Raw genomic sequence first — 20796 nt, forward strand, 5'->3', positions numbered from 1 at the left:
GCTACTTTCACCCCTTCGAACATACTTGTGTGGTGCATTATGGCTTACTTGCTTTGATGTCCCTTCTTCTGGTTGGCCTTCGAGCTTTCGTTTCTTTCTAGCTGCAATTTCAGCCTTGATAGCGTCCATGTTGTGCTATATTGTCATTGTTCATTGTGGTGGTAAGAAGGACAAACAAAGTAAAGTCAAGTATACTTCATGCATGGGCCATTTAAGCTTATTTTTGCCTTTGAGTAAATTAATTTTTTTGGAAATTTTTTGGCGCTGATGAGAATTTTGATGCATTTTCTTTGCATAAGCGGATTTTATGCATTTGTCATAAAGGCTCAACGTGCCATCAAGACCATCATCTATGTTGAACAAATAAACACAAAAGGCCAACATGGCAAAAACGATAGGCGGTAAAGATGAAGTAGCACTTGCTCCATCTAAGCCAAAAGGATGGATACATTTTGTGGCAGGAGGCATAGGTGGTATGTGTGGAGCAATTGTTACTTCACCTTTGGATGTTGTCAAGACTCGATTGCAATCGGATATGTACGTCGATCGTTGGAAGAAAGAGAGCGGCAAGGTCCATAGTCACCAAGCTAAAGGAATAATACGAAATGCATTCAACACAATGAAAAAGCTCGGATATCATTTCGTGGAAACAGGTCAACTTCTAAAACAAATCTCCACTCGAGAAGGCCCGAGAGCTCTATTTCGGGGTCTAGGACCAACTCTTGTAGGTGTGATACCAGCAAGATCGATCAACTTCTACACATACGGTAATGGAAAAGTATGGATAGCCGATCATTTCAATGGTGGACATGAATCCTCAAGTGTCCATCTATGTGCCGCCGCTTTGGCAGGTATCGTGACTGCAACTACTACGAATCCGATTTGGGTAGTAAAGACACGATTGCAATTGCAGCACAATCAAGCACAAAAAGCAGACGAAGAAGCACGAAAGCGAAGTGTACGTAGCGTTCAGCCTACTCTGCAAGCAGCAAGTGCTTCATCAAGGTCGTTCAGTACTTCTTCAGCTTCAATGAATGCGGATCAAAAGAAGACTACAAAAGGATCCGGTCATTGGTCTACGAGAATATCTTCTACTCGTTCTCTGCCTAGTAGAGGAATCTCAACACCATTCACAAATACCAGATCCTTCTTCCAGTCACAGCTGCCGCCACCTAGACCAGGAATCAACTCATTCGGGATGACGATGCAAATCATCCGCACAGAAGGAATAAATGGCTTGTACAAAGGAATGAGTGCAAGCTATTTGGGTGTGGCAGAAGGAACAATTCAATGGGTTTTATACGAACGACTTAAGCGAATGTCTGCACCAAAGACAGATTCGATACAGCAAAGTGGCTTCTTCCGCTCCCCAGACGAGCCAAGCAGAGCACAAAAGTGGATGAACACCGTCGGTGCTGCAGGAACGGCAAAGCTCGTTGCAAGTTTGATCACATATCCACATGAAGTGATTCGAACTAGACTACGTCAAGAGCCTCCACCAGGACAGCCAAGAAAGTATACCGGTCTCGTACAAACACTTCGAATTGTTCTAAAGGAAGAAGGTGTGGTATCCATGTATGGTGGATTGAGCGCACATCTTTTGCGTGTTGTTCCAAATGCTGCCATCATGTTTGTCGTTTATGAGACGATGTTAAATCTTAGCAAGAAATAAGCGGCAGTAAACGATCTTCTTTGTACTATAATTCACACCTGGACCACTCCTCTTATTTGCACTCGTCTAATACTTTGCATGCCAATGCCACCGCTTCATGTATGCCCATGTACAATACAAATTATAGAACCAATACAACCACTCTTCATCGAGAGTTCTTCAAAGCTTCTTTTTTGCAGCTTGCTTTTGTCCAGCGATGGCAACTTCGATCAGCTGCCAAGATCGTACGGTCGTATCGATGAACATGACGAACGGAATAATTATAAAAGGCACGTATGCTTTCAAAAGGTACGAAGCTTGACTTGCACTTAATTTGTCACCATCAGCGCCCCAAATGACGGAAGTCAAGCATTGCAGGGTAGTGATACCGGCTATGTCAAAAAGAACAGAGTGAGTCAGTGAATCCAGTCAGAATACTCCTGGGATACTGCAAACTCACCAAGCATACCATAAGAAGCCATGATTGGGTAAATACGTTTTTCATCTTTCAACAAACCCCAAATACTCAAAAGGTAAACAGGATTCTGAAACACAAGTGAAGACCACATACTTGTAGCGAACCAGATGTACTGTCGATCATGTGCACGTAAAGCCAAAACGAACGGATCACCGGAATCTTTGAGATAGTCTTGAACGACTCGTTTCAGTGCTTCAGGAACCAATTCAGATGGATAAAAGTTTTGACCATCGATGAACAGGAATGTGATGACGTTGAAGGTGAAATAGGTAATGTAGAAAAGATCTAATGGCCTTTTCAACAACGGTTTGCTCGAAATGGAAGCCGAAGACATGGCTGCAGGTATTCTACCGTTGGATAGCAAGGTGATGGTGGTAAGGAAGTTGTTTGCTAAGACGTCAGGAAGAAGTCTGCAAAACGCGCTCAGATCATGCTGTCATCTCGGATAGTAGGATGCCGCACTCGTCAGCGGCAGGTTTCTATCCTTCCTGAAAACGTGAGAGGAAGCTCTCGCTACCGATCAAATGAGTTGCTTCTAGCAACTGCTAATTCACACTGTATGGTAGGTGTAATGGATATTGTTGCTTATTGTACAAATGTTACAGTTTACGACCGTATCTAAAGAAGACATGCTCATGCATAAGTGTCCACCAATGCATCACGCAATTCGTCCACAACTCCTGATGCACCACTTTGACTGATCTTGAATGCTGCTTCAACGACGGATAATTCGGTTGCGGTACTGTCTACACCTGTGAATGCAGCCCAATCGTTGACCAATAGCCCTGCACCAATCAATTCACTACCTCTGTTTACGGTTCCTGCAACGAGAGGTACTTGTAATAGTGAAGATAATTCATCTTGATCTTGCAATGATGTTTTGGGGTGAACGAGACAGCCTTGGTTTGTCAATGCGGAATATGATCCAACCAAGACGTTATCTCCGATCGTCTGTCTGAAAACTTCCACCTTTAGGACATCTGCAATAATCTCTTCCGTTTCCCTGTCCAAATCAGGATGAACGAGCGCAACGTAATCATTGCATGCGATCACATTTCCCAACGCACTCAATCGTTCATCCACTCTCTGTATCGCAACAGAATCGGGCAGACTATTGCGTAAATGTTGTAATTCTTGATCGGTGGTAGTACTTGGAACCAATAATCCATGTCTGTTTCCTACTGTTAATCTTCCGATCAAACGTGTACCTGCAATACTGCAATGAACGACTGGTACAATATCTCCCAATTCAGCATCAAAAGTTGAATAAAAGTTTGCACTTCCACCAATTGCAACTAAACAATACGTATTTGTCAATCGAGCAAATACACCAATCTCTGAAGATGATTCGAATGCGACACGAACAGCCATGATGAGTGTGGATGGTGATAAAGTGTTGATAATAGAGGGAAAAACGATGGTAACGGCTGATCAGAGCAGCGTCTTAAATGCGAAGAAATGCATCTTTATGAAATTCTTAATTCCCACTAAATGCACGTGCTGACTCACTCACTCACTCCTCCATCAAAAGCGCGCCGCGGAGAATCGGATTTTGACTGCATGACTCCACCTTCTGGATGAGCAAGAGAATGATGACCTATTCAAGGTGACTGGCTCACAAAGACATCAAAAGATTTCATGACCATCTTTTGTATCTTATATAGTGTCATATTGACATGATCATCCTGATTAAGTAAGCTCTGCTTTCCAATTGTTTTTTGGGGCGTGTTGTCGGTGAAACTTGCTAAAGGAAAGAGTTAAAGCCGTAATGTTCGCGCCCAGCGCAATGAACCTTCCCTCAACTTCTGTGAAAAAAATGTTGAATGCAAGTCAAACACTGCTAGGGTGCCTTTCTTCTCGTGGATTGGCCCGCGCACACACGCACACACCTCCATTTCAGTCCTTCATTGCATACGCCCAATCCTTCACCCGGTTTGCTGCGTACTTCTGATTCGCCCTCCTTTCTGTCAAGCTTACCTTCACAACCATCATAATCAATTCTTACGTTGATTCTTAACTCTACTTACATACATCACAATGGCTCCTCCTTCAGTTGGTATCAACGGTTTCGGCCGTATCGGTCGTATCGTCTTCCGTAATGCTATCAAGCATGACAAGGTAAACGTCGTTGCCATCAATGACCCTTTCATTGACCTTGACTACATGGTTTACATGTTAAAGTACGATTCCACTCACGGAAACTTTGACGGAGAAGTCAAAACTGAAGGTGGTAAATTGATCGTCAACGGAAAATCAATCCAAGTCTTTGGCGAACGTGACCCTGCTTCCATTCCATGGGGACAAAGCGGCGTTCAATACGTCGTCGAATCCACTGGTGTTTTCACAACAACTGACAAAGCATCTGCTCACTTGAAGGGTGGTGCCAAGAAGGTCGTCATCTCTGCTCCATCTGCTGATGCACCAATGTACGTCGTCGGTGTCAACTTGGACGCTTACGACCCAAAAGCACCAGTCGTCTCAAACGCCAGTTGCACAACCAACTGCTTGGCTCCTTTGGCCAAGGTTATCAACGACAAATTCGGTATCGTTGAAGGTTTGATGACAACCTGTCACGCAACCACCGCAACACAAAAGACCGTCGATGGTCCAAGTGCAAAGGACTGGCGTGGAGGCCGTACCGCTGGTGATAACATTATCCCATCCAGCACAGGTGCTGCCAAGGCTGTCGGTAAGGTCATTCCTTCCCTCAACGGAAAATTGACCGGTATGGCTTTCCGTGTCCCAGTTTCCAACGTTTCCGTTGTTGATTTGACAATCCGTTTGGAGAAGGGCGCTTCATACGATGAAATCAAGGCTGAAGTTAAGCGTGCCTCTGAATCCCCTGAATACAAGGGTGTTTTGGGTTACACTGAAGACGAAGTTGTCTCCAGCGATGTGAGTAGAAGGGTGATTACAAAATTGATGTAAGAATAGTATGCTAACCCTCCTAATTCTCTCCCTCTTTGCAGTTGAACGGAAGCACCTACTCCAGCATCTTCGATGCCAAGGCCGGTATCTCCCTCAACCCCAACTTTGTCAAATTGGTTTCATGGTACGACAACGAAACCGGTTACTCTAACCGTGTCTTGGACTTGATCAGCTTCATGTCCACCAAAGACTCCGCGTAGGTGATTTCTTCTGCTCTTTTTTGAGAAGCGGCAATTTATGTGAGACATACCAAAGCTGCAGGTTGTGTGTGTATGTTAATGCATTGAACCTGCGGTCCTGCTCAAATCTGTTTGAGCGTCTCCTATCCATAAGCAAAATATGACTGACATCTGTTCGTCCTTCTCTCTCACAGAGCCAAGCTATAAAGATGAAGTCCCGTATTCTGCGAGAAAGGATGTTTGACCTCTGTATACATTTCAAGAAGGTCTATGTCGATGAAGTACAAAAATAGAAAATCTTAATTCATGTGATTCATATAATACAGTGTGAAGTGAATATTTCTCTTTTGAGCTAGCCCGTCATGATTGGGAGGCATAGTCTGCATTTGTGTTTGCAACGTTCTGATCGGGTTGAGGAGCAGCAGTGGTATCGGCGGTGTCCTGTTGTGCTGCAGCTCGCTCCCAAGGTTTGAGTGGTCTTGACATTGTAGCTGCACTGGGTGTTGCCTCATTGATCTGTCGAAGGGAGAAAGCCGTCAGAACCAGATGCACGACAGGACAGCCGTTGCTCACCACAACGAATTGGTGTTGTTACTCACCTTTAACGGTATATCTTTTATGCCGGGAATTTGATCTGCACGACCTGTTGAGATCAATTCAACAACTTCGTCAAATGATGGTTGAACAGATTCAGCATTGCTTGTTGTGGTGTTAGACTGTGTCTCCATGTTGTCAATCAATCGTTATGGGAGTGAGAAGGATAACCCTGCTCTAAACACTCGCTGATCTTTGGGGTAACATTTTTTAGCTCATATCGGTTTTTCCGGTCGCGGCGAAATACCCGCACTGTACGGTGTGGTATGGTATGCATGAGTCAAGAGTGCAAATCTGCCTTGAGAAGAAGCTAGGCACATGCATCAACCTTTTCTTTTCTTTTTTTGATTTGATTTGATTCCGCATTGCTTATCATCATCATCTCACAAACCCTTTCCTTTCTTTTGATGGCGATCTCCAAATCAAGCCGTGATGTATTATCGGGCACGGCAGGTGGAATAACGCAAGTTTTAGTTGGTCAACCGTTTGATATTGTAAAAGTACGTTTACAAACCGCCGTTCCTGGAACATACACTGGAATAGGTGATTGTGCAGGACAAATTTGGAAAAAGTATGGCTTTCGTGGATTTTATAGTGGTACTCTAACCCCACTTCTCGGTGTGGGAGCATGTGTATCCATTCAATTCGGTGTAGTTGGAGCGGGAAAGAGACTCTTTCAACAAAAACAAGATGAACGATATGGTAAAGGGACTAGACTGACAAACGGGCAATTGTACACTTCGGGAGCATTGGCTGGGATCGCAAATAGCTTTGTGGCAGGACCAGTCGAGCATATTCGTATCCGATTACAAGCACAACAAGAACGTGTATTTACCGGTCCATTAGACTGTGCACGAAAGATAACCGCTCAATCCGGAATCACTGGTCTCTTTCGCGGAATGACTGCCACAATCATTCGTGAAGGTCATGGAGCAGGTATTTATTTCCTCACATACGAATACTTGGTACAAAGAACTTTGAACGGAAGACCACGTGAAGAGCTTTCTAATGTGATGGCAATGCTCTTTGGTGCTTCTGCAGGTGTGGCATTATGGCTATCAGCTTATCCGATCGATGTGGTTAAATCAAGAATGCAAACAGACGCAATTATACCCTCTAAACGTGCTTATCCTTCAACATTGCATTGCATACGTTCAATCTGGCAAACGGCTGGCTTGCAGGGTTTCTTGCGTGGTCTCACTCCAACTCTCGTAAGAGCACCTTTTGCCAATGCTGCCACTTTTGTCGCTTATGAAATGGCTTCAAGAGAGCTAAATAAGTATGTTGTCGAATAGAAAAAAAAGAACGGACTTGTATTACTAGATAGACAATGATGAAATGTATATTCCATTTCTTCTCATTTTACGGGGTTGTTTAGCTTTGTGTTACATATCAAGAAAGAGGTGGAAAGAGGGACACAGTCTCATTATCTTACAGCATGAAAATCATTGGGTTTTCGAGTGCATCTTTGAATGCTTTCATCCATTTAGCTGCAGTTGCACCATCAACGATACGATGATCAGCACTGATAGTGGCTTGCATGATCATTGCTTTACGGAATCCTCTCTCATCACTCTCATCGATCACCAATCTTGGCTCTGTTCCACCGATGGCCAAAATGGCACTTTGAGGTGGGTTGATAATTGCAGTGAAGTGTGTGATTCCAAACATTCCCATGTTGGAAATGGTGAAAGATCCACCTTGGTATTCGTTTGGTTGCAATTTACCTTGACGAGCACGGGCTGCCAAGGATTTTGTTGTAGCACTGATTGTTGCCAATCCATTTCCACCAACATTCTTGACGATTGGTGTGATAAGACCGGTTGGTGTTGCAACAGCAATAGAAATATCAGCTGTGTGGTATTGACGGATAAAGTCACCATACCAAGCAGCATTCACATCAGGCACCTGTTGGAGGGCAACTGCTGCAGCCTTGGTGATAAAGTCTCCTACACTCAATTTGGCCTCCTTTGCTTTGGCAGCATCTCCACCTGCTGAACGTTCCGCAGCCTCGTTGAACAATTGACGTAAACGCAAGACCTTGTCCATTTCAACATCAATAGAGACGTAGTAGTGAGGCAATTGTTGTTTGCTCTCTGTTAGTCTTGATGCGATCACCTTGCGCATGTTGGAAACGGGTGTGTCTGTGTATGATGCAGATGATTCTACTGCCTTTGGAGCACTTGTTGCGAGTTCTTGTTTGGCACCACCTGCTGAAGGAGCAGGAGCAGATTGTGCTTCGGCTGCTGGTTGTTGGCTTGGTTTGTAGTTATCGATATCAGCCTTGACGATACGTCCATTAGGTCCAGATCCCTTAATTTGTGCCAATGGAATACCTTTGTCTTGAGCCAATCGGCGTGCCAAGGGACTAGCGAAAATACGGTCTGACGAGGAGGAAGAGCTGGAGGTGGATGGTTCAGGAGCGGATGTTTGGGGTGCGGAAGAGGAAGATGAAGCTTCTTTTGGTTCTGATGGTTGTTCACTTTCCTTCTTTTCAGGCGCTTCTTCTTTGGCAGGTGCTGGCTCTGATTCAGCTTCTTTGGCAAGAGCGTCTGCACCAGAGATATCATCACCTTCTTCTCCAAGGACGGCAATCAATGAATTGACTGGAACATTCTTTGCTCCTGCATCCACAACAATCTTGGCCATAATACCATCATCTTGAGCTTCGACATCCATTGTAGCCTTGTCTGTTTCAATTTCCAACAAGACATCACCAGCCGAGAATGTATCCCCGGGTTGCTTTTTCCATGTAGCAATTCCACCTTCTGTCATTGTAGGACTCATGGCAGGCATGAGGAATTTAGATAAAGCATTTTGTGAAGATGAAACGTGGAAAGAACGTTGACCTAATCTTCCGAATTGAGATGAACGAAGACCGTTTCGTAGAGGAGCAGCAGCTCTAGCCAAAGCGAATCGAGAAGACATTATTGCTTTTTATGAAGCACTTTGATCACTGCCTAAAGGTGCTGATCGTGATGGCAAACGTATCACTACCAATAAACAATGGAAGCAACTTCGGAAGATAATGTTATACTTGACAATCGATCAAAAAGAAGAAAGAACATCAATCTGTACCTTTATCTAACAAGGGGCACAAGCGCAGTCTTTGCAAGATTTCCTAATTGCATGCATATCCAAGCAGATTCTTGTTGGGTTACTGGCAAAAATTCTACGCTCGTAAAGTACGGCTTATACGCCCCAACCTTAAACTTTTATATTGGGCGTAAGTAATGGAAGCCAGCTTACACGTGCTGTTGATAGTAACCTTCCCGCACCCTCTTTGTTAACGCGTCTTTCTTTTATCTATGCCTGCCTGCCGGCTCCTGTTGTCAGACGCGCCTGGGTCATGAGAATTTAGGGCACTTGGCCAGTACTGTTCCTTGGCATGCATTTAAAGATTTCAAACAACGCATGCATAAGAAACGTTTACCAAACCATCATACATTCTTGGGTGATAATCTCTTCTCTTTCTTCGACCGATTCGTCGATCTCGGATTGATATCCACACTTTTGATCATCATGTCGAGATCATTCTTTGCTCCTGATGGCAAATCGCCAGCTCCGGCTTCCGAATCCGTTCACGCTCCCTTTTTGAACGGCAAATCTGGTTCTCAGGATGATGGTATGCGATTACCTTCTCATACCCATGATACACGTCAAGACACAACAACAAAAGCAGATGGACCAAGTCTACAGTCTCTGGCGCCAATTTTGGCATACTGTGCTTCGTCAATCATGATGACAGTGGTGAATAAGTTCGTCCTGAAAGCACACTTCAGTTTGAATTTGATCGTACTCCTAATTCAATCTGCCGTAGGATGTCTATTGGTCGTAATCGCACAAGCTATGGGATTGGTCGAACTCAGACCACTAAACGCTAAAGACGTCAAGCTATGGATGCCCATCAGTACCTTGTTGGTCTTTGTGATTTGGACTGGTAGCAAAGCATTGCAATATCTTAGCATTCCCGTTTACACAATCTTCAAGAACCTAACCATCATTCTAATCGCATACGGAGAAGTGATTTGGTTCGGCGGAAAAGTGACAAGGATAACATTTGTCAGCTTCATGTTGATGGTGCTGTCTTCTTTGATCGCAGCTTATGGAGATATCGCCAACTGGTTGGCCTTGCAAAATCAGTCCATGCCCCATACACCTGATTCGATCGCTGGCGGTTACATTGACCCTGCCACACATTTAAAAACACCTGCGCTAGATCCTCTTCAAGCCGAAAAGGACAGTATTCTCGCTTTGGAACAAGCACAAGGTGTACAAGAGCCACTTCTTGAAGGTCTTGGAGGCGCGGGAATGTTGAGCAACGGATATTTGTGGATGGCTCTAAATTGTGCTTGCAGTGCAGCTTACGTTTTGATCATGCGAAAGAGAATCAAAGTCACAGGGTTTAAAGATTGGGATACGATGTTCTACAACAATTTCCTCACAATTCCCGTTTTGGTCATCATGTCTTGGTTGGTTGAAGATTGGAGCTCTGCAAACTTTGCAACCAATTTCCCCGTCGAGACTCGCTCTTCGCTCTTTTCGGCAATCATCTTTAGCGGTGCATGTGCTGTTTTCATCAGCTATACAACAGCTTGGTGTATTCGTGCAACGTCCAGTACAACCTACAGCATGGTTGGAGCATTGAACAAACTTCCTCTAGCATTAAGTGGAATGGTCTTCTTCGGAGACGCAGTCACGCTCAGCTCAACCTCTGCAATCGCAGTCGGATTCTTTGCTGGTCTTGTGTATGCATACGCAAAGAATAAACAAGCTGAAGAAGCAAAGAGGGCAGCAGCCTCTCCTGATTTCGGATCAAGCAACGGACGACAGGAAACCAACATTAGCATGCAACATCTCAACGGCAAAGAGGATCGCAATGATTAAAAGTGTCGTTCTCCTATCTCAGCATCTCTATAGACTTGATCGTCTTTCATCTTTTCCCTCCCACACAATTTTAGACTTTCCCTCTTTTTCCTTTTTTCATTTGTTTCGGGGTGTAAAAATTATATCGCATTCAAAAAATTTGATCATGTATGCATAGCATAGAATGTCCTCGAAGACCAAACTTGATTTTTAAAAAGACTCAAAGATCAAGGTATCAGACCGGGAAAATAAGTTACTGACAAACGAAATTCCCATAGTCCGATACAATCGTCGAGTGTTGATGTTGGGGCCTCACCAGGAACCGCTATGGCTAGGATTAAACCATGCGGGCAGAAGGGCCCCGTAAAAGGGTGAATTGGGGAGAAAGCGGACGGTCTTACTTAAACGGGTCGAATAAAGATTGAGCGGTTTAATCAGCATATTTGAATAATTCACATTCGTGAACGGGATGTTGGTTGGAATGCGGGAAAGGAAGAAGTTGTTTTTTGTCACTTTCTCTATGAATAAAACGCGAAGGAAAAATTCACGAGAGCTTGGGTCACGTGTAAGCCTGCCGGCTTTGGCATTCGTAGATTTTTAACCTTCAGCCAGGCACGCTGCAGATATACACACCCTTTGGTTCGTTCAAACGCCGGATGCATGAAATCAGGCCACACTTTGAAGTGACACTATCCGCGGAGAAAGGTGAGAAAGAGGGCATTTCATCAGTCTAGTACGCTGGTGTCTAACGGGAGAACAGCACTTTAAAGGTGATCATATTGCATACACACAACAGCCAAGAATGTCGAATGATCTCTCTCCCCTCTACTTTTCATCAATCATACACAATAAAGTGGTCAGACACTTCTTTGTCTTTCTTTCTGCATAAGCTGATAATAGCGTATTCTAGGTGCATCATTGTCCCTCTCTCTAGAGACGGCATTCACCCTTCCGAATTTTTAAAGCTTATACAACATGGCTGCTCTTGCAGAATTTCCATCCGTTCTTCAACAAAAACAAAAAGACGATCAAACACATTTTGATAATCATAACAATCATCACGATCTCTCATCAACACAAGGAGCAAAAGCATACAGAGAACATTTAGCAGAGATACAGAGACGATCACAGCTTCACTCAGCCTTATCAAACGATTCATCATTGTTTGCATCCTCGCATAAAGGTCTTTCCCAAGCAGAGATGATGGCTGCACAACAACATTTAGGTTTCTCGCCCATTCAACAAATCAAATCAGAAAGAAGTTTAGACGATAGCGGAATGATTTCACCACAAGATCAAACGCAATGGCAAGATGACCAGGAACAATTCCTAAGAAATCTGTTATCGACACCGTTGGAGGACGTATCCCACTCCATGTCAAGCACAAGTGGCGCAAGTTTCCACTCACAATCCCCTCCACAACCAAATCCGGGAAGCATTTCCGGTGACGACGCAGGAAGATACAGCAGTCTCAGTCCAGTCAGTTCAACGGGTTACCAAAGCTTGCACGACTTCATTCACGGTGGAAGTATAAGCAGTAGTAGTACTGCAAGTGGCAACGGAATGCCTTTTGGAGGATTCCCCACTCCACCCGACGGAGATGCAAAAGGATCTGCATTACACTTGTCACATTTAAAGCAGGATCCAATGTCGAATCAATACGACTATGCACAAGGACAACATCCTGGATTGATGGATGCAGGAGCGATAAACTTTTTCATGAATACGATCGCCAATCAAAACGGACAACAAATTCAAGATCAACAAAAGTTCACCAGTCAAGTCCCGCCACACATCATGGCACAACACATGGCAATGCACGGCAACCACAACATTTCCCTTCCAATGAACATCAATGGAACAATGAATGCTAACTCACAAATGCCGATGCAATCTTTCGCATCCGACAATCAACAATTCAATTTCCAAGCGCCAGGTGGAATGCAATCCAACTTTAACGGTTTACTCAACCAACAAGCACAGATGCAACAATATCCAATGGATCCCTCTACCGATCCAAGAAAGCGATCGGCACCAATGCCTTCGACATCCAATGATGCACTCTTGCACGAGCAAATGCAAACAAACGCTCAACCAAACAACAAGAGACCAAGAAAGTTGTCCGCCAAAGAAGCTGCAGCACAACAACATCAGCAACAGCAGCAGCAGTCTTCTGTACCATTGTACGGTGCAATGCATGGTGCAACATCATTCATGCCTCGAATGGAAGTTGGAAGTAACGCAACAGCTTTGGCAGCCATTGAACGATTAAAGGCAAAGAAACGTGCAGAACAAGAAATGAAGGCACAAAACGCAAAATTGGAAGAACAACACAAATCCAACAGAATGAATGCAGGTATGATGAACAATGGTATCGGATCTTCCTCGAATGGCATGCCGATCATCAAAAGCGAAAAGAAAGTCGCGCACAATGCAATCGAACGTCGTTACAGAAATAACATCAACGCACGTATTGCCGCACTCAGAAATGCTGTTCCCGCCCTTCATGAATTGCGACCTAAACGTCCCACCAGAAGAGGCAAAGAAGCACCTCCAGAAGATCTCGTGGATGGTGTTCCAGCTGCAACAAAGTTGAACAAGGCGACAATCTTGGGTAAAGCAACCGAGTACATTCGCTACTTGAAAGGACGTGAAACCAGATTGGTGTCTGAAGTGGCAGGGTTACGTGAATTGATCAGAAGTTTGGAAGGAGGTGAAGAATTGTTGGACTTGTGGCAAGGTGAAATGGAACGTGTTGTTGCTGAACAAGAAGCAATTGCCCGCGCTGCATTCGCTCTTGAAGATGACAGTCTAGACATCGGAGACGATGAAGACGAAGAGGATGACGAAGACGACATGGAACCACACAAAATCTCTCGTTCTCCTGCTTCAAACAGATCCTCATCTTCACGGTATATGATGGGTATCTTTATGGGCTTCAGCATTCTTGGAGGTGGAGCAGAAGTGTTGCACAACGAGAATGCAGCCTCAACAAGCACATCCTACTCTCCCGCTGGTCATGCTCATCACGTTCTACGTGCTTCAAGCGGTAGAGTTATTGGTGCAAGTCATCAATTACTCAAACGTGGTATGCAAGCAACCAATGTCAAGTTCGGAACGCTTGCACATGAACCACATCACTTTGACCATGTACCTCATCATCTTTTGATCGTTGAAGTTTTGCGTGGTGCAACATTGATTGCATGCCTTGTCTTCATCTTCTGGCCATTGATCTCCAGCTTCTTGCCAAGACAAGAGCCTGAAAAGCCCATGAAGAGACGTCGTCAATCGAACAAGCCTGTCTTTATCCAAGAAAACGAGGCTTCAATCGCTCTAGAACGCAAGAAGATGTTGATGATACTAGCTGATTCGGCTTCTAGCCCTCATCAGGTGGACCTTGCTATGCGCAAATTCGTTCGTGCTCCAAACGGAGTGGTCAGCAGCACATTGAGCCTGGTAACTCTGAGCGTGAAGGAAATTCTCCATCGTTCGGGTTTGTCACCACGGGTCAAACGTTCTCATGATGAAGAACGTGCAGCAATCTGGTCAAGACTCTTAGAGTTGGAAACAAGCTTGGGTCCTTTGGCACAAAGAAGTCTTCTTGCACGAATGCATACGCTTCTCACGGTTTCAACATCTTCTTTCGTTGGATTTGGCACACAATCCGGTTTACCTCTCTTGCATCCTGCACGTGTGTATGGTACTTTGGCTATTGCTTTGGTTCGTGCTTCCAGCTCAAATGCGATTGTCACATCTTTCGCTGATCGTTATTGGACAATGGCAAGAAGATGTCGTCTCTTGGCTGCAGATGGAGGTGTGGATGAAAACAATGTGACTCAAGTGACCGATCGATGGTTAGATCCCGTTTTGGAATTATCCCTCGTCGATGCTGTTTCTCTTTGCCCAATTCCAACACAAATCGCTTCATTCTTTTCTCAACACAGCGATTCAAACACCCGTGCAACCATGGTTTCTCCATTGCTTTGCATTGCTGCAAGTCAACATAGCAAACAATTGGCCACCATCTGGAGTACGTTATTGTGCCAAATTGCGAAGACCACATGCCCAAGCAACTCTGTCTCAAGTGAGCAAGGCGATGATCATTCTCGCTCTCCTACCTGCGCTGATTTCGTCAAACATCATGCAGGCGTCAAGATTGCTTTACCAATCCTGAACGATTTAGGTGACCGTGATCGATTGACCAGTCAAATCACACGATTAACATTAACTGCACCACGTTGTCCACGATTGCAAATCATTTGCAATGTCACTTTTGGTACTTGGGCTTTGTTGTTGGGCAATGGATCAGTAGCAAAAGATGTTGCTGTTGCGCTTGCGCGAACAGGAGAAGAAGAAGTACTTGCAATGCCTGCCTGTGCAAAAGCTTTCATCGCTTTGGTATTAGGTGGAGGAGTGCTACCACAAAAAGGCAAAGGAGAAGACGGCGAAGTCGAAATTGCTGATATCTTACAGAAATCTTTGTCTGTTGGCGCTGTGCCAATGAATGAAGCAGATGCTTTGGCGGCTGCAACACTTTCATGGCTCTCCTTCTTGCGTACTCTCTCAACATACTTGTCTGAAGACTCCACAAAGACAGACGGTAACAAGATTGCTCAAAGTACGATTTCCATTCGTCGATTATTGGCAAGTGCACGTGCTTGTCGACCAATCTTGACAGAAGAATCTTTGATCGAATTGAGAGATGCAAGTCCAGTGTATGCAAAACAATATCCATCAGGCCATCGTGATAGCTTGGCATCAACATTGTCTACCGCTCCTTCTGTGACGGTGAGCGAAGCAGGTTCGATAACGAACGAATACACTGCCAAACTTGCCGCTCAACATAATTTCGATGATGCTTTGGACACTTTGACGGATATCTTGGCAGTTTTGGGTAAGCGAGCTGCAAGCGGAGGTGAATTCTCCAAAGAGAAGCTCTTGCAACCTGATGAGAATGTCGATTCTGGTGTCGAATGGACACTGTGAGGGCATTTTCTAGTTCTAAATCATTCATCATTTTCTGCTTTTCTGATGTTGATACCATCTTATAATTGTACATATGTAGATATATTTTCGATACGTTTGCAGAAGGAAATAATATTTGTTTTTTTGTCATCACGAGGTTTACTTTGATTGAAATTGAAAGTAATAACTTGCTAGGCAAGGAAAAGTAATGTATCGTAATACAGAAAGAGTAATAAAGTAAATAATATACCTTTAGAATCGATCTGACACTAGGAAAGTAATACTAATGGTAGGAATTAAATACTTTAGATGAATGAGTTTACTTTCTAGCTACCTTAGATACATGAATACTACCACCCATAAGCATCCTTCTAATTAAAGGCACCTTAACACCAGATCAAGGAAGCCTATAACAAGGAGATGGTAGTCAAGGAAAGTATTGGTCAAAATGGGTACCAGTTCCACGCGTGATAGAGAAGCCGGGGAAAGCAATCAAAGAATAAAAGCCGCGTTTTGAGAGTGTTTATGCGCTATATGCTATTCTTGCATGATTTCTTGCAGCGAACATTCACATTCTTCCTTTCATCTTCACCTCCTTCATCTGCTTGGAAAGGTAAGGAAGAGCGAATAAACGAACATATCAGGTATCGTATTTAGCTCTTTGCAGCTCGTTCAACTTTCTTCTTGCTTTAGTCATTTGTCAAAGAAGTCGCCTCTCTTCATCGTAAACTGCTCAAAGAGAGAAGCGGAAGAAGAACATCGGACGGAAGCACTTCAAGCAGATCAAAAAAGCCATACTGAATCGCATTCAAAGGTGAGTATATGCGTCTCTTTCCCCTTCTCCCTCTCTCCTCGCTTCCACCACGATCTTCCGAAAACGGAATGAAACACTATAAGATCACACACCGTAACGGCACCGAAGAACGGATGTGATTGGCGCTTTGATTGTAACGCCCGCAAACCCAGCCAGGAAGCGATTCAATGAATCAAGCGTATTAACACATGAGAGCAAAGGCAAACCCACTATTGAATGGAAATGAGGTGGGGCTAAAGGGAAGTCATTGATGCAGTTTTACTGTCAATATACGTTCCACACACAGCTGAGCAGCTTTTTTACGCCCAACTTTGAAAAAAAGGCTGACGATTCGGCTAAAAAGTATTAAAGGACAGCGGTGCAATTTCGACTCGATTCATATCACGAAAAAGTTACGTTGAACTAACCCACTTTCGATCACCATCTTTGTCTCCAGCAGCGCTCTTTACAGCAGCATTGATTGGGTCTCAATCAAATAGACTCTTTCAAACAACACAAAAGGCATCTCACAAAGCCTTGACGAATAGACGACCTCAAGAGCAATCCTATCCTGGTCAAAATGTCTGGAAGCACAGTAGATACCAAGCCAGGCTCTGATGTTCCGGGCTCGACGCCAGCATCAACCACTGGAGTCACATCATCTTCACACGCGAATTTGATCCCAAAAGCGATCGTCAAGAATGTGGACATGTCTGATGAAATGCAGCAAGCAGCTGTGGATATTGCAAGTGATGCAATGACGAAATATACTGTGGAAAAAGACATTGCTGCTCACGTAAAGAAGACGATGGATACGAGATTTGGGCCTACATGGCATGCCGTTGTAGGAAAGAATTACGGTAGCTACGTTACACACGAGACAAAGCATTTCATCTACTTCTGTGAGTATGCATAGAGGCTCATAAAGATGACCTTGCATGCATATCTAACCCAATCTCTTTCCCTCTCTTAGACCTAGGTCAAATTGCATTCCTTCTCTGGCGGGCATGAAAGCGGCTCTGGATGGGCAATGTGGTTTATGATCAATTTTGATCGACATTCTTTTGCCTAGCAACGAGTTTCACGATCTCAGCAATGCTCATCTGCAACCAGCCATGCAATTTTCCCCTCCAATGATTTGCGCATATATTCCAGCTTTCTTTCCCCTCAAATCCCGTTCTTGTCTTACACATCATGTACAAAAAGCACACAGATTCATTTAATACTCTATCAAACTCACAGTCTGATTGAAATCAAAGTGAAAAGGATAAATTGTGATCATAAACATCAAAATCATAAGATGTGATGGTGCAAAAGGGTATAATATAAACAAGAGCAATTAAAGAAAAAAAAACCTGAACGTTTTTACGAAGCAGTAGCAGATTGAGCCAAATACTTTTCGTCAACAGCACTCAAATGAAGCATACTCGAATACACTCTCCTACAAACCGGACAAGCATATTTGCGTTTCGGTCTCCTTCCTCTCCTTCTTTCACTTTCACGTGTGGCTTTCACAGTATCGCGAAGTTGAACAGCACAATCCAAACAAAGACCATGTGTACATGGTAACAATAACGTTGACGGTGGCGCACTTAAGCAAATCAAACATTCAGATGCATTTCCTTCATTGTCCATAAGATCAATTTGCGGTAAAGGTGTTTCGCCAGTCGCTCCTTCTTCTCCTTCTTGATTTTCATCATCGTGTTGCTGTTGTTGCGGTGGTGGTGGTCTTGATGATAATCCGTACAATTCTTGTAATTGGAATCGATGAGGTCCAATTTCAGCTTCTTGACCTTCAACTTGAACAGACCAGGCTCTTGATGTATCGGTAGTTGATTTCGCCGTTGGTGAAAGAGGTGCTGAAGGTGGTAAAGCAATATCATGAATGATTCCAGCATCATCTGCTTCTCCTGCTGCCCCTTCATCATCAATGACTTCCACTCTGCCTTCACTTGTACTCCTGATAGGCAAAGAAGCAATTCGCATGTATGTCGTTTGCAAATTCGGTTCCCGTAATGGTTTCCCATCTTCATCCAATGCTTCAACGACGACAGCAATCTTGAGTGTCTCCCGTTCAGCACGTTCACGAGCTGCCTTCTCTTCCTTTGTCTCAGTGACTGCATTTGTACTGGATTCCGTTTGTCCATTTCGCGAATCTTGCTGATCGTTTGCGCCAGTGACTGCTGCTGCAACGCCAGGCAAAGCTGAAGGCAATTGACCTGTTTCATTCGATCGAATCAACGACAAAGGATCAAAAGAAGGAGCAGTCACTGCAGGTGTTTCTGGTTCATCCAATCGATGAGAAGCATCGATCGCAGGTGTTTCAGGAATAGGGTTTGCAACGGGAGCAGGTGTCTTTGGCAAAGTTGTAGAATCTTGAGCGCTCTGTAATTTTGGTGGCGCATACAACTCCAATCGTAGAGCAACTTGAACGGAAAGAGGAACAGAGAAACCTTTACGGGCACGAGTAACAAAGACTGGCCATCCTAAAACATGTGGTGGCGGACCTCGTTGACCCAGGGATCGAGATTCACCGTCATCTTCTGCACCGATGGTCAGATCGATCGGCAAACCTGCTGATTCGCGTGCAGTTGTCCATGTAACCCAACTGCCGTGCTTGCGGCTCGCTCGAACGAACACTTGAACGCTGGCGAATGGTGCCGCACAATCATACTCAAATGAGATTGAATGGGTTGACAATGATTGATGATTGGGTGAAGTTGAACGGTGCAGTGGATCTTCAAAGGATGCCGATAGACTGTGTGACTTTTCCTGAGGTAAAGCATGAAGTTTAATAGTGTTGCGCTTCAAGTTGACGTAGCTTTGTAAGGTAGAGCACATCGTGCTTGGATTTCCAGGATTGCCACGTAATTGTGCAACTTCTTCCGCATTACCCACTTCAACTGTGCCGCCCACAGTACTCCTTTCTATCCATCTGCGAAGGGTATCCAGCTCAATGCCTTCTGTCATGGGAATTTCGTTACCATCCGATTCGTTAGGTCTTGCATCCATTTGAGAGATGCTCACTTGACTCATCAAAGCTGGATCAGCAAGAGAAGGGACTGAATCAATGGCATCCAGATTGTTTAGCGAATATTGACTCAAGCCGCTCAAACTTGCACCACGAGCCCTTCCTCGACTGCCAAGTCTTGGTCTTCTTTGCATTGCATCAACGTTTGAAGACGAGCCGATAGCGTTCGAAGTCAATCCTGAGGCGCCGACAGAATTTGATTGCTGTGATACTAATGCACCAGCGATTGCGCCACTTGTCGAACTTCCGCTACCGAAATAATTGGCTAGATTGGGACCAAAGAGAGTTGCCCCTTCCTCTCTTTCACGTCTGGATTTACCTGTAATCTTTCTCATTGAAAGTGGTGCTGATGTAGAGTTCATCGTGCCAGTATTACCTGCATTTGGTAATTGTGCTTCCAAATCGCCATTTCGCGTAGCTTGATCGCCATCGTTTGCATTACGTCTTCTGTTCAATTCTGCTACAATCCTTTGTACTTCTGCATTTGCACGTTCCGCATTTTGATTACGTTCATTTTGTCGATCACGAAAAGATGAAATACCTCGAGATATTCTTGAGAATCTTGAATTATTGCTTGCTTCTCTTCTGTTTTCTTGTGGTGAAGCTGGTATTTGATTATCACCCGTTCCATTGGCATCTTGTCTTTCGATATCTGATTGAGGTCCTCTTGGTCGCCTTTGAAGGAGGTGAGCGAATGCAGCTGGACCGTTTAAAGACATGATTGTTTAGTAATAGTGTAAACGGTATAAAGTGATTGCCTTCCTATTCATTCGCCGCACAAGTGTGGAGAATTGATTGTCTTGATGTCACTGTAGTGTTTAGATGAGCATTCCAAATTCTGCTTTTGTGTTGATGGAATATGATGGCCGATTCAAAGCACCTTGAGTTGTATGTTTGAGATGATGATGGTAACAGTTCACCTCATTTCGCGGCTTGATTTGGTCCGGACATAAAAGCGTGTGTGTGTGGGATGAGAGGGTCTTATGTAAAAGTCATGCAATTTTATGCTCTCATTCAACGCGCTGCGCTAGAGGGGAATTGCTTTACAGTGCGCCGCCCATCACGATTATTCGGCCGCTTTCAAGGTATTCATAGACAATTGTATCAAAGATCAGCAGCATATCTTATAATCTGCACTACCTGTCAAGATAAATAGCCAAAGATTGATGAGACTGATAGTTACCCCTACCCATGAAGAACAGGCCCCCTGGATGAACTCATAAGCTATGATTCAATTCACAAAGCACCAGAGCATCGACCATAAATGCATTCATTGACAGGGCGTATGTATTTGTGCAGTGCACACACAAT

At 44.2% G+C, this 20796-nt stretch overlaps 11 protein-coding genes across 11 annotated transcripts; 6 read left to right on the plus strand and 5 right to left on the minus strand.

Moving 5' to 3' along the window:
• Nucleotides 1-341: 341 nt before the first annotated feature.
• FA14DRAFT_159339 (mitochondrial carrier) lies at nucleotides 342-1822 on the plus strand. The gene has a single exon (XM_025498165.1). It carries the CDS (start codon nucleotides 383-385, stop codon nucleotides 1670-1672), a length of 1290 nt encoding a protein of 429 aa, XP_025357470.1. The 5' UTR covers nucleotides 342-382; the 3' UTR covers nucleotides 1673-1822.
• A 48-nt stretch (nucleotides 1823-1870) lies between these two features.
• FA14DRAFT_10714 (uncharacterized protein) lies at nucleotides 1871-2522 on the minus strand. The gene has a single exon (XM_025495797.1). The coding sequence runs from the start codon at nucleotides 2461-2463 to the stop codon at nucleotides 2068-2070; it is 396 nt and encodes a 131-aa protein (XP_025357471.1). The 5' UTR covers nucleotides 2464-2522; the 3' UTR covers nucleotides 1871-2067.
• A 240-nt stretch (nucleotides 2523-2762) lies between these two features.
• On the minus strand, nucleotides 2763-3500 carry FA14DRAFT_187298 (translation initiation factor 6; the record flags this gene model as incomplete). Its single annotated transcript, XM_025501588.1, has 1 exon — nucleotides 2763-3500. The coding sequence occupies one exon, from the start codon at nucleotides 3498-3500 to the stop codon at nucleotides 2763-2765; it is 738 nt and encodes a 245-aa protein (XP_025357472.1).
• A 450-nt stretch (nucleotides 3501-3950) lies between these two features.
• Nucleotides 3951-5323, plus strand: FA14DRAFT_159340 (glyceraldehyde 3-phosphate dehydrogenase). The gene is made up of 2 exons (XM_025498166.1): nucleotides 3951-5024; nucleotides 5099-5323. Exons 1-2 carry the CDS (start codon nucleotides 4167-4169, stop codon nucleotides 5255-5257), a joined length of 1017 nt encoding a protein of 338 aa, XP_025357473.1. The 5' UTR covers nucleotides 3951-4166; the 3' UTR covers nucleotides 5258-5323.
• On the minus strand, nucleotides 5274-6090 carry FA14DRAFT_187300 (uncharacterized protein). Its single transcript, XM_025501589.1, has 2 exons — nucleotides 5836-6090; nucleotides 5274-5752 (listed from the first exon to the last, which is right to left on the minus strand). The coding sequence occupies exons 1-2, from the start codon at nucleotides 5962-5964 to the stop codon at nucleotides 5597-5599; spliced, it is 285 nt and encodes a 94-aa protein (XP_025357474.1). The 5' UTR covers nucleotides 5965-6090; the 3' UTR covers nucleotides 5274-5596.
• An 82-nt stretch (nucleotides 6091-6172) lies between these two features.
• Nucleotides 6173-7170, plus strand: FA14DRAFT_159341 (putative YMC1-protein of the mitochondrial carrier family). Its single transcript, XM_025498167.1, has one exon. The coding sequence runs from the start codon at nucleotides 6238-6240 to the stop codon at nucleotides 7123-7125; it is 888 nt and encodes a 295-aa protein (XP_025357475.1). The 5' UTR covers nucleotides 6173-6237; the 3' UTR covers nucleotides 7126-7170.
• A 1-nt stretch (nucleotide 7171) lies between these two features.
• On the minus strand, nucleotides 7172-8915 carry FA14DRAFT_10909 (putative dihydrolipoamide acetyltransferase). Its single transcript, XM_025495862.1, has one exon. It carries the CDS (start codon nucleotides 8756-8758, stop codon nucleotides 7262-7264), a length of 1497 nt encoding a protein of 498 aa, XP_025357476.1. The 5' UTR covers nucleotides 8759-8915; the 3' UTR covers nucleotides 7172-7261.
• A 348-nt stretch (nucleotides 8916-9263) lies between these two features.
• Nucleotides 9264-10891, plus strand: FA14DRAFT_159343 (putative VRG4-golgi GDP-mannose transporter). Its single transcript, XM_025498168.1, has one exon. The coding sequence runs from the start codon at nucleotides 9353-9355 to the stop codon at nucleotides 10715-10717; it is 1365 nt and encodes a 454-aa protein (XP_025357477.1). The 5' UTR covers nucleotides 9264-9352; the 3' UTR covers nucleotides 10718-10891.
• Nucleotides 10892-11505: 614 nt separating this feature from the next.
• On the plus strand, nucleotides 11506-15825 carry FA14DRAFT_170058 (uncharacterized protein). Its single transcript, XM_025500256.1, has one exon. The coding sequence runs from the start codon at nucleotides 11672-11674 to the stop codon at nucleotides 15680-15682; it is 4011 nt and encodes a 1336-aa protein (XP_025357478.1). The 5' UTR covers nucleotides 11506-11671; the 3' UTR covers nucleotides 15683-15825.
• Nucleotides 15826-16876: 1051 nt separating this feature from the next.
• FA14DRAFT_11225 (putative dynein light chain 1, cytoplasmic) lies at nucleotides 16877-17642 on the plus strand. Its single transcript, XM_025495974.1, has 2 exons — nucleotides 16877-17356; nucleotides 17428-17642. Exons 1-2 carry the CDS (start codon nucleotides 17035-17037, stop codon nucleotides 17463-17465), a joined length of 360 nt encoding a protein of 119 aa, XP_025357479.1. The 5' UTR covers nucleotides 16877-17034; the 3' UTR covers nucleotides 17466-17642.
• Nucleotides 17643-17733: 91 nt separating this feature from the next.
• Nucleotides 17734-20377, minus strand: FA14DRAFT_159345 (uncharacterized protein). The gene has a single exon (XM_025498169.1). It carries the CDS (start codon nucleotides 20202-20204, stop codon nucleotides 17820-17822), a length of 2385 nt encoding a protein of 794 aa, XP_025357480.1. The 5' UTR covers nucleotides 20205-20377; the 3' UTR covers nucleotides 17734-17819.
• Nucleotides 20378-20796: the final 419 nt, after the last annotated feature.

Source organism: Meira miltonrushii (genome assembly GCF_003144205.1).
Source record: "Meira miltonrushii strain MCA 3882 unplaced genomic scaffold FA14scaffold_1, whole genome shotgun sequence".
Taxonomy (NCBI): Eukaryota; Fungi; Basidiomycota; class Exobasidiomycetes; order Exobasidiales; family Brachybasidiaceae; genus Meira; species Meira miltonrushii.

Bases quoted from the DNA above. Each gene is read 5' to 3' on its own strand.
- FA14DRAFT_187300 (XM_025501589.1), bottom strand. From the start codon at position 5,964: ATGGAGACACAGTCTAACACCACAACAAGCAATGCTGAATCTGTTCAA. The intron at 5,753-5,835 runs GTGAGTAACAAC...TCCCTTCGACAG, and splicing joins TAAAAGATATACCGTTAAAG to ATCAATGAGGCAACACCCAG.
- FA14DRAFT_10909 (XM_025495862.1), bottom strand. From the start codon at position 8,758: ATGTCTTCTCGATTCGCTTTGGCTAGAGCTGCTGCTCCTCTACGAAAC.
- FA14DRAFT_159339 (XM_025498165.1), top strand. From the start codon at position 383: ATGGCAAAAACGATAGGCGGTAAAGATGAAGTAGCACTTGCTCCATCT.
- FA14DRAFT_159345 (XM_025498169.1), bottom strand. From the start codon at position 20,204: ATGTCTTTAAACGGTCCAGCTGCATTCGCTCACCTCCTTCAAAGGCGA.
- FA14DRAFT_159343 (XM_025498168.1), top strand. From the start codon at position 9,353: ATGTCGAGATCATTCTTTGCTCCTGATGGCAAATCGCCAGCTCCGGCT.
- FA14DRAFT_159340 (XM_025498166.1), top strand. From the start codon at position 4,167: ATGGCTCCTCCTTCAGTTGGTATCAACGGTTTCGGCCGTATCGGTCGT. The intron at 5,025-5,098 runs GTGAGTAGAAGG...CCCTCTTTGCAG, and splicing joins ACGAAGTTGTCTCCAGCGAT to TTGAACGGAAGCACCTACTC.
- FA14DRAFT_159341 (XM_025498167.1), top strand. From the start codon at position 6,238: ATGGCGATCTCCAAATCAAGCCGTGATGTATTATCGGGCACGGCAGGT.
- FA14DRAFT_10714 (XM_025495797.1), bottom strand. From the start codon at position 2,463: ATGTCTTCGGCTTCCATTTCGAGCAAACCGTTGTTGAAAAGGCCATTA.
- FA14DRAFT_11225 (XM_025495974.1), top strand. From the start codon at position 17,035: ATGTCTGGAAGCACAGTAGATACCAAGCCAGGCTCTGATGTTCCGGGC. The intron at 17,357-17,427 runs GTGAGTATGCAT...TCCCTCTCTTAG, and splicing joins AAAGCATTTCATCTACTTCT to ACCTAGGTCAAATTGCATTC.
- FA14DRAFT_170058 (XM_025500256.1), top strand. From the start codon at position 11,672: ATGGCTGCTCTTGCAGAATTTCCATCCGTTCTTCAACAAAAACAAAAA.